The 10,616-nt window shown below is 46.0% G+C and overlaps 1 protein-coding gene across 1 annotated transcript; it reads right to left on the reverse strand.

Moving 5' to 3' along the window:
* Positions 1 to 233: 233 nt before the first annotated feature.
* Positions 234 to 9,811, reverse strand: slc1a4 (solute carrier family 1 member 4). The gene is made up of 8 exons (XM_047030268.1): positions 9,213 to 9,811; positions 6,964 to 7,006; positions 5,229 to 5,294; positions 3,389 to 3,555; positions 3,007 to 3,240; positions 1,723 to 1,917; positions 1,280 to 1,414; positions 234 to 540 (listed from the first exon to the last, which is right to left on the reverse strand). Exons 1-8 carry the CDS (start codon positions 9,722 to 9,724, stop codon positions 300 to 302), a joined length of 1,593 nt encoding a protein of 530 aa, XP_046886224.1. The 5' UTR covers positions 9,725 to 9,811; the 3' UTR covers positions 234 to 299.
* Positions 9,812 to 10,616: the final 805 nt, after the last annotated feature.

The following is a 10,616-nucleotide window of genomic DNA, read 5'->3' on the forward strand; positions in this document are numbered from 1 at the left end:
AGTGTAAAAGAAAGTTCTCAGAATCTATTTGTTGTGGCCTCACTCTGCAGCAGTAATACAACCACGAGAGACGGGCGAACGATCTCCGATGTTTACATTTACATTTAGTCATTTAGCAGACGCTCTTATCCAGAGCGACTTACAGTAAGTACAGGGACATTCCCCCGAGGCAAGTAGGGTGAAGTGCCTTGCCCAAGGACACAACGTCATGTGGCACAGCCGGGAATCGAACTGGCGACCTTCTGATTACTAGCCCGACTCCCTCACCGTTTAGCCACCTGACTCCCTATGTTGACGGTTCACAGGAAAGACTCGACGGCCTCCGGGGTGGACGTGCCTGGTCTGACGTCCACAGGGACGTGTGTGACGAGCGGGGAGGTCTCCTCTCCCTCCTGGGCGTTGGCCTGTGCCTCCACCCGGACCTCCGCCAGCTCCTGGGGGTCCTGCTGAAGCTTCTTCATCTCCTGCTGGTTGATGTGGTGGAGGATGCCGGCACCCAGAGCATCCCCCTCTACGTTCACCACGGTGGTGGTACGGTCCCTGCACACACACATTTACATTTTGTCATTTAGCAGACGCTCTTATCCACAGCGACTTGCAGTAAGTACAGGGACATTCCCCCCCCCGAGGCAAGTAGGGTGAAGTGCCTTGCCCAAGGACACAACGTCATTTGCAACGGCCGGGAATCGATCTGGCAACCTTCAGATTACTAGTCCGATTCCCTAACCGTTTAGCCATCTGACTCCTACTACACCCGCACACACACACACAAACACACACATACATACGCACACAAGCACAGACACACATACATGAAGACACACATATGGATAAACACCACAAAGCATAAAATGTTTTATTTTATTTAATTTTTTATCAAAGTTAAGTGAACATATGTCTTTTGAATTCTAATTTATATCTAATGACTAAAACGGCTTGTCGAATATACTTTCAGGACACGTATATGTTTCATGAAACATAATCAGTTGTCGTTTATAAATAGTTTACAAGTAACAAAATAACTTTGTAGATATGCTGCCTTGAATTAACTAGTAATATTTTTGGATGCATGTTAATAGTTTGCAGCATGTAACGGAATGTGTTTAGACCGAAATGAGTTGATGAGCGCGTGTGTGTCTGTGTGTGTGTGTGAACCAGACCAGGGTCAAACACATTGACACATGAGTTGGACTAACCCTGTACAACAAACCAACAGAAAATCCCAAAACCAAACCCAGATCTGGCACGTCGTCAGTGATTATGTTGACGTGCTACTTACACAATCCAGTCGACAGCGAGCATGAGAGACAGGTCATTGGTGGGCAAGCCGATGGCCTCCAGGATGATGGCGATGGTGATGATGCCTCCTGCTGGGATTCCTGCAGCGCCCACGCTGGACGCGGTGGCCGTCACGCTGTGGGGTCACCGTACACAACAGGCTCAAACACATCATTCTAGGGAGTTTTTCCTTGTCTTCCTTGAGGGTTTTGGTTGGTTGAGGGGCAGTTCTATGGGCGCATGTGAAGCCCTCTGTGACATGCTTGCGTGTAAAAAAAAGGGCTATACAAATACATTTGATTTGATTTGATCTTAAGCCAAAATCTTTTCCTATAAAGCCACGCCAAACTGCACCAACAATGTCCAAAAAACACAGATATAATATAATTCACCCCCAACCTTCCTCGAACAAACCATCCCCTTCCCCTGCACCCTCCCACTCACAGGATGGTGAAGATCTGTCCCGCGTTCAGCTCGTGGTTGTTGAGCTGGGCGATGAAGACGGCCGCCACACACTGGAAGATGGCCGCTCCGTCCATGTTGACGGTGGCTCCGATGGGGAGGATGAAGCGACTGATGCGCTTGTCCACGCCGTTGTTTTCCTCTACAGATTTCATCATGGAGGGCAGCGTCGCAGAGCTGGTGGGACACGGAGAGAGAAACTGTGCGTTGATGCGAGTGTAGCCGATTTGAATCGGTTAAATTCACTCCTCGAGAATAAATACAGTCCACTCGCACCAGCGAGAACATGTTTCTGATTTCGTAACCTCATCAACATGAAATAATAATTTAAAAAAACATTACTGTATCTATCTACACCCATACATGCGATACAACATTTTGCAATTCAACAGCTCTCACTTTCCTGATTCACTGCAGATAAATGTGGAATGCTACACTTCTTGGATAGCTCACGTGTCTGTCCTGGATTGAGTGGGGGTTCCGAGAATTTAGATTCAAATCGGCAGAAATCGGCCAAAGGTTTAGTTTGCAACATAGTTTTGAGACAGATTGTGAGGCTAAGCTTGTTGGCTACGTCCCCCTAATACAGCAAGGATGTAGAAAGCTGGAAACCAGGCCACATTAGTACTGTCGATACTGCCAGGTAGTTTCACTGTCCTGATACAATGACGTTCTAACTTGGGAGCCTAAAAGGCAGTGTACTTCACATGTTATTGCCGTCTAGGGTAATGTTGGCAAAGTAGGCTTCTCACAAATTTGATTTGATGTCAACTGCATCCTTCCTAGTAAACTCCTGATACAAAACAAGGTAATATTCATATTCATTTGAAATGTCCGTTTAAACTGGATATTATGCATTCCTGGGAGGGATCACCTGTGGTGTCCTGATGTCTAGGTGAGCTCAGACTACCTGGAGCAGGTGAGCTCAGACTACCTGGAGCAGGTGAGCTCAGACTACCTGGAGCAGGTGAGCTCAGACTGTACCTGGAGCAGGTGAGCTCAGACTGTACCTGGAGCAGGTGAGCTCAGACCGTACCTGGAGCAGGTGAGCTCAGACTGTACCTGGAGCAGGTGAGCTCAGACTGTACCTGGAGCAGGTGAGCTCAGACTGGACCTGGAGCAGGTGAGCTCAGACTACCTGGAGCAAGTGAGCTCAGACTGTACCTGGAGCAGGTGAGCTCAGACTGTACCTGGAGCAGGTGAGCTCAGACTGGACCTGGAGCAGGTGAGCTCAGACTACCTGGAGCAAGTGAGCTCAGACTGTACCTGGAGCAGGTGGCGAAGGCAGTGGTGAAGGGGGTGATGAGGCCAGACAGGAAGCTGAAGGGGTTTTGCCGGGTGAAACCAAAGTAGATGAGGGGCAAAACAATCCCCCCGTGGATGACGTGACCCAAGATGGAGGCAAAGATGTACTTTCCTAGACTGGTCACCAGAAGAACTACATTGTCCATCTCCACAATCTTGCTGCCAACCAGGAACATGATGCCAAAGGGAACGTACCTGTGTGACAGAAGACGAAGTCTCAAACACACAAGCATTCATGCACTACCTACCAAAGAAGATTCCTTGTATGTGTAACTCTACTTGGCAATAAACCGGATTCTGAACCGGAGTCACATGATCCGAGTCTTCACAGACCTCCACTTACCACATGATCCAGGACACCAGCACCATGGTGGCCTCGTTGAAGGCATTGAAGAAGCGAATGAGCTCCTCTCCCTCTTCTCCCAGCTTCCTGAGAGCCACCCCAAACACCATGGCAAACAGGACCAGACCCAGGATGTTCATTCCATCCGTGTCTGTGCCAACGGGAACCTGCCGTATCAAGAACATCAGAATAATACTTTCATAAATAAAATACTGAAACTCTGGACCTGCTGGACCTACAGTAAAAACACTTCGGAACGCGATTCTTAATCAGGTGACAAATTCAGATGATTTGGTGATTGATTTGGGGGATTGGTGTAAATGACAGTATTTTGTCATTATATTTGCTTCTATCACATATTCACATTCACATCAACAATGCAAAGAAAACGACACAACAAACAAATCTAGAGTAAAGGTTTGATTCAGTACCACCGTGTCCACAGGTGTGGAGCATTTAAACCGACAGAGCTAAATCAGACAGCCACGAATCATCACATTTCTCCAGAACGCATCGGCGACATTCCAGTTCTGTTCGGCGGCATTGAAACCCAGTGATGCACGGCCACAGTCAGGCTAGCCCGTGTCAGATTCTGTCGCCTAGGCGACCCCTAACAGAGCTGGGGGAAAGGAGCGGAAGCAGGCCCTGTCCTCCAGCTGTGTGGTTTGGCCGCTACGCTGCGAGAGATGCAGGAGGCCGATGAGGACCGGAGGGAACTGGACTTTTCCCAGCTTGAATCCCTCCTCCACCCTGATGGTTCTGGCAGCGGCTACCAGCAGCCTCCCTTACTGTGTATGTGACCTTTTGAACTTTCAACCATGGCCTCAACGTTCACAGATGTGATGAAGCTTGGAGCTATCCCACCAAGCTCTTGTTTGTAGCGTGGTGGACAGACAGAGTTACAGGTTCTTAGAACTAACGTCACACTCAGGCAAACAATCGCTCTGTTCTTGTGTGTGTTTGTGTGTGTCTTTCACAGACAGGACACTGTGACATGCCAAACCAGACCCTCTGTGATTGGCACTGACGCTGCCTTTGACAGTTTGTCCTTGCACCATACCAGCATTTCAAACGTTTACACAAACACAGCTTTCACCTTCGCCGGGCATTCTGACCTCCCAGCTGGCAACACCAAGAGCTGAATGAGGCTCAAAAGGTAGGGTTCAATTATGGAGATGAAGGGTGTTCAGCGAACCTTGGGTGCGTTTTTGTTATTTTGCTCTACTGAGTCTATTCTCTGTGTTTGTACTGTGGAGTGATAGACTTCGCCGATTGTTTACTCTCTCCCTCTCTCTCTCTCTCTCTCTCTCTCTCTCTCTCTCTCTCTCTCTCTCTCTCTCTCTCTCTCTCTCTCTCTCTCTCTCTCTGTCTCTCTCTCTCTGTCTCTCTCTCTCTCCCTCTCTTGCTCCCTCTCTCCCGTTCCATCTCTTCCTCTCTATCTCTTCCTCTCACTTTCTCTCTTTATATAGAGGTCCACTCAGTCCTGATGATCACCCAAGCAGAACGATGCCAGAAAGCCCAACTGGTGTTGCTGTATCGGAGCTATGTTTGACGTTCAACAAGTGGATCTCAAACAGAATGACAGACACAGATCTTACAGTATGTCCTGCAGAGTGATTACTTACTTCAAGTCTAGTACTGAGAGGCCATATACTCTTTTGTGCGTGTTAAATCAGTTTTACTCTTACGTTATATAAGTTGTAAAAATATAAAATGTAGAATAGCAACAACCCAACATCAAACCATTTCTACATCTACTAAAGTACTATTACTATTACCCCATTACTTGCTATTATTATTAACTTATATAAGTTAATCACTTGCATGCAGAATACTTTACCTTTTGGTAGAGAATGGTTCCATTGGTGTCATTTCCCACAGCGACCATCTTGTAATCGGTTGCATACTGCACAGGGAGACAAAACAGTTTGTTATCTAACATACTTTGCATGAAGTATGACATCTTGAGAGTTATATAATGTTAGAGGAGAACCAGGAAGTGGATTTGTTCATCAACGATTTGTGATCGTTCCCATTACATATGGTCTCATCTCCTTTTAGAAAACATCACATGCAAATGTGTGTTGATAAAGTATGTGTGTATTTCTCTTCCTGGCTGTTCCAGGAGACTAGACGTCTGGTTTTATTGATTCAGCTGGAAGGGCAGGAGTCTTCATGGAAGGGAAGCCATCTTAGAAACAAGACTGCTTTAGTAGATGACCTGGTAACCACCAACTCACACACACAATGATGTTCCCCCGAACTCTTGCTCTCTCTCTCTCTCTCTCTCTCTCTCTCTCTCTCTCTCTCTCTCTCTCTCTCTCTCTCTCACACACACACACACACACACACACACTATCTCTCACAAACACACACTCTCATACACTATCTCACACACACACTCTCATACACACTATCTCACACACTGATACGTACATATATATCCCAACAAATCTTATATTTATTTCCTCAAGCACAAGGAAGTGTGTCGAGCAAGCACAGTTCTTGCGATTTAGCAACAACTGGACTATTGAAGGAATTCTTTCCCATTTCTTCCAAAGGGCATACTAACTTATTTGCCTTAGATCTGAGGAACCCCTACCTTCACACATCTGTCAGAAAGACTATTACCATCAACTGAGGTGACAGGTTTACAAGGCAGACTTTGGGCCAGACAAAGGGCTACTAAGCTGGGACCAGATAGCTGGGAAGATAGCTTAGAAACTGTTGGCCCTGTCCTTAAGATAGACCCTACTCCTGAAACTTTCAGACGTTCAACCATTTCCTCCAAAGTACTGCGGAACACTTCACCTCTTACACCTTTAGACAAGGCCCCTGAGATGGAAAGAAAGAGAGGGATCGAGACCGAAAGAGGCCAGGATCGATTTGATCTTCACTAACATCTTCAGACAGGTGACACAGAACAGCCCTGGAGAGGCCTACGCGAGGAACGTCGGTTTGTGTAAGCCTCGCTGCTCCTCTCTTTTCTCCCTTTAATCCCAGTTTGAACCGCGGCCAGTTAACGGCCCCTCGGAGCGCTGGATGAAACTTCTCCCGCTGCACACGGTGCCCCTCCTCCAGCGGGAGTCATACTTGTGTACTCTGAGATAAGACACTCTCCACTTTTTTCTGTGTGATAGTCGTTACTAACTGGGTTGACCTGTGTTTGCCCTGTGTTTACGTGCCTGCGTGTGTGTCCTATTCTAGTGCCTAAATCAGCCGGCCAGGCCCAGTCGGCCACTGGACTGCATCAAAGAGAAGAGTGGCAACGACGGTTGCTATGCCGGTTGGAGTGGAATGGCTTCTCCATGGAAACGGTTCGGCATGGGACGCACAGAAGAGTTCTAATGAATGAAAGGACGGGTGGGTTCTTCATCCAGCCAGCCTCTTCATTAACAATGTCACGATGTTCTGAACGCTAAGGCTTACACTAATACTGGTTATAAATGAGGAGGTGTGTGTGTGCATGTGATCGAGTCTCTAAAGTGATGAACTGAACTAGTCAGTAGTAGTTCAGATATATGAAGGGAAGTTAAGAGGTGTCGTGAAAGATAAAAAAGAGAGAGAGGACTTACGGAGCGGAAGGCCGCTGCCACCAGGTTAGCTGGAAACAAATTCCTGAACGGGGAAATTAGAAAAACAGCCAACATCATACATCATACAATGCCCCGGTGAAACGAAAAACTAAAGACTGTAACATAAACATGCAAAACACACAGACAGGTCATCATTTTTATGCCCATTTCTTCTTTTTCTTGGATCACACACATTGAGGAGTGGAGTGAACCGGTGGGAAGTGCAGCCGCCCAGCCCGGTGTCTCTAACCCTCTTCTACGTAGGCTACATTATTAACAGAAGTAGGGCCTACGATGCCCTGGTCACACTAAACCAACACGTAGCTGTTTGCATGCCAACACTTCCTGATGTCAGCTTGGATATTGTTAGGAAACTCCAGAGTGAACCATTCCTTTGGGCTTGGTCTGTCTCCCAACCCGCCCCCGCGCACACACTCGTCAAACTCTTTTTTCCTTCTCCATGCTGTCCTCAACCCCACCCCCCCCCCTCCCCCCCACCCCCTCACATGACACGGGACAGAATCCGGATTAGCGCAAGCAAAAGGAGCCGGCTAGTCAGGCCAACTGACATTGTTTTCACAAGGCCTCCTCTGGCTTGCCTCGCTGCACTGAGAGCTGATTTTAAAGTGGCTGTAAAGCAGTTCATCACACCACAGAAAAATGTGTTGTTAACTACACATCCAAATTCGAATGAAAAAAACCCCACAGAGAAGTAGGTGTTAAATCAGACTTTGAAATCATAAGAAAATCTGCAGTCTTCTCTGCAGAAAATCTGCAGTCTTCTTTGCATGATACTGGGGGGCGTGTCGCCTGAAGGAGCTGAAGCTCCGACCCCTCGAATTTATTGAATTTAGCAACAACAGCAACAACTTACTAGCTAAATCAATTACAGAGATCAGAACAGACCTACCTGCAGTCTCTCTGAATGTTTTATGTGTTAATTACTTAACTGTGTTAATTACTGTCTTTGCATGGTACCAGCTGAGTAACAGAATGCATGTTATATAAACCATCTGGGATTTGACGTAGACAGGTGGCTGTGACGTAGATAGGTTGGGTTATGCCCTGCCTAAACAAAACCTGAGCTGAAAACGGGTGAGAAACTGTTCAACGGTCTAACTCCACATTTCAGTGCGATACAGTTTTAGAGCTTTTAAGCACATGCTTTCAGCATGTGCATTGCACGTAGCCTATATAATGTACTGAGAAGCAAGGAATTTGATTTACTGCACCTTACATTTTTAAGAGTGTAGCTTTATGTAACTAAATTATCCATTTAAAGAAAGTCGGGTGAGACACTTTCATTTAAAAAGTGATACGTTTCACTTCGGAACGATTGCATTTATTTTACTTCACAGACTATAAAGAAAGGATTTGTATGTACCCATTCACAAACTAGTGACTGGAAATTGGTTGGGTAGATGGTAAGAAAGTTGAGTAAGAATTAGGTAAGAGCAACGTTCTGTTGTTTGGAGGGGTGTGGGCTTGATCAGAACCCGTCAAAGTGTGTCTGGGGCGATGAAGTCTGGCTTTTAAGAAGTGTTTGCTCTTGTGCGCATGAGTTGACGACACAGAAGTGCACCATCTGTGCGTCTAAATCAAGGAGTATGGCTTGGCTACCGTTTGTGGAAGTTCTCTTTCTAACATTAAGACTGTGTAAACAGCTGAGCTGTCTCTCTGCCGAGCAGACTAGCTATAGCTACCGCTCAATGACAGACTGAGAACCTTTTCTTCCGATGTTAGATGGTAAAGGTTGTCACAATTTAAGGCCATTTACAGAAGGAGGAATCTGCATTATTGTTGGTTTTAGGGCCTTTTCGTATTTGTCGTTCCTTGTCCAGCTGAAACACTGCAAAGGATATTAGCTAACTTAAAAAGATTAAATTAAAACTTTTGTTCAAGATTTTTTTTGTTCAAATAAGGCATATTTGGGATTCTGTTGAACAAACGGTTTACGATTTAATATGGCCAAGGAGACAGTATACGTTCCCGCCATTTGCACAATCCTGCATTAAGTAGATTGAAGGCACCTTTTGTTGGGTGACTGAATGCATTGCCAGGGATAGTGGACTGGGCATGCGTCGAGGCGCTCGTGTGTGTAACCTAACCTATAACCGGTTTGCGCCTGAGGAAAATAGTGGGACATGCATCTCTCTGTCTCCTGACCATGTTTTATTTCGTGAAACGTTATTCAACCCCCCCAAAATAGAAACGAATGTGAAATAGTATGAAGAATAATTGTAGTTTACCTTGCAAGATCAAGAAAGGAATCGGCCGTTTCTTTGCTGTTAGTGACACTTTCCAAACCCAGGTTGTTGGTGTTCAGAGCTCCTGCACCGACTCCGGGTTTGATTATGAACGCCAGAGAAACACCGATTCCCGATGCAATAAGGGTGGTAACCAAGAAGTAGGTAACTGCAATTCCCCCTAGCTTCCCTAAGGAGCGAGTGTCTAAACTGGCAGCGCCTGAAATGAGACTGCATACAACCAGGGGCAGGATGATCATTTTCAGCATCCTTAGAAGCATCTCTCCGGGAAAGGCGAAATAAGTCATTTGCGCCCGGGTTAGATTCATATTTCTGACCATCATTCCAAGACCTACGCCAACCAGTACCCCGGACACCGTCATTATCACTAACAAATTTATATTCAAAAACATCAACAACTTGTCTTTAAAGCTTTTCTTTTCTCTCTTCTCCAAGATTCTGTCGGTGGAGACCGAGTTGGCCATTGCGTGCCCGTTAATTTCGCTCTTCTCCATGTCGGTGGTAAATGATTGTAGTCTAGAAATATGAATAACGGTCCGGTGAATTGTCCGCTCTCTAGAACAGCGTGGGTGCGCACACGCTCAAATGTCTAGGCAACGCGAAATGCTGCTGCAAGGATTGTCCGTGCTGTCAAAGGCAACGTGTTTCTCCACCAATGGAGAAAGAGAAAAAATTGCAGGGCATGCGCACTTTCCCCAATACTAAATATTAACACCAAATGATGCAACAGCGGGAGACATTGCTAAGATCTGCAACAGCCTATAAGGGACAATAGTGTCTGATATAAGCCATATAGGCCAATGAGAACATTGCGTTTTGATGATTGGTGTAGCATTTAGACTATACATTACTGCCGTGTAGAGATGAGCTAATATTAATCTCAAGTCAGTCACTTATCCTATTTTGAAATATATTTGGTTACAGAGCTGTAGGCCTAGCACTAGTCTTGCCTGCCAATTTGTGATACAAAGTGATCTTATAGCTCTCGAGTGGCATTTTCTCATAACTGTCTGCTTTATAAACTTGTGGAGACGTCACTGAAATACCTCCCAAAATAACATCGCAGCTGCTGAATTGGAAACGGATTTACTCCCCATGCACCCCGTCGCCATAGGCCACATTTAAACATGTTTGTCCTAGAATAGTTTAGGAGACATAGCCTACTGTGAAAGAAGGAACGAGAGGAATGATAGCTACGGGCAAGTTGTTGGCAAACACAATTTTCCTTGTCTTCCTTGAGGGTCTAAGTTGGTTTAGGGGCAGTTCTATGGGCGTATGTGAAGCCCTCTGTGACATGCTTGCGTGTAAAAAGGGTTTACAAAATGTTTTTGATTTGAAACACTATTTCGCTAGAGGGCACTATTAAAACGTAATGAGGCAACTGTA

Source organism: Hypomesus transpacificus, chromosome 11 (genome assembly GCF_021917145.1).
Source record: "Hypomesus transpacificus isolate Combined female chromosome 11, fHypTra1, whole genome shotgun sequence".
Taxonomy (NCBI): domain Eukaryota; kingdom Metazoa; phylum Chordata; class Actinopteri; order Osmeriformes; family Osmeridae; genus Hypomesus; species Hypomesus transpacificus.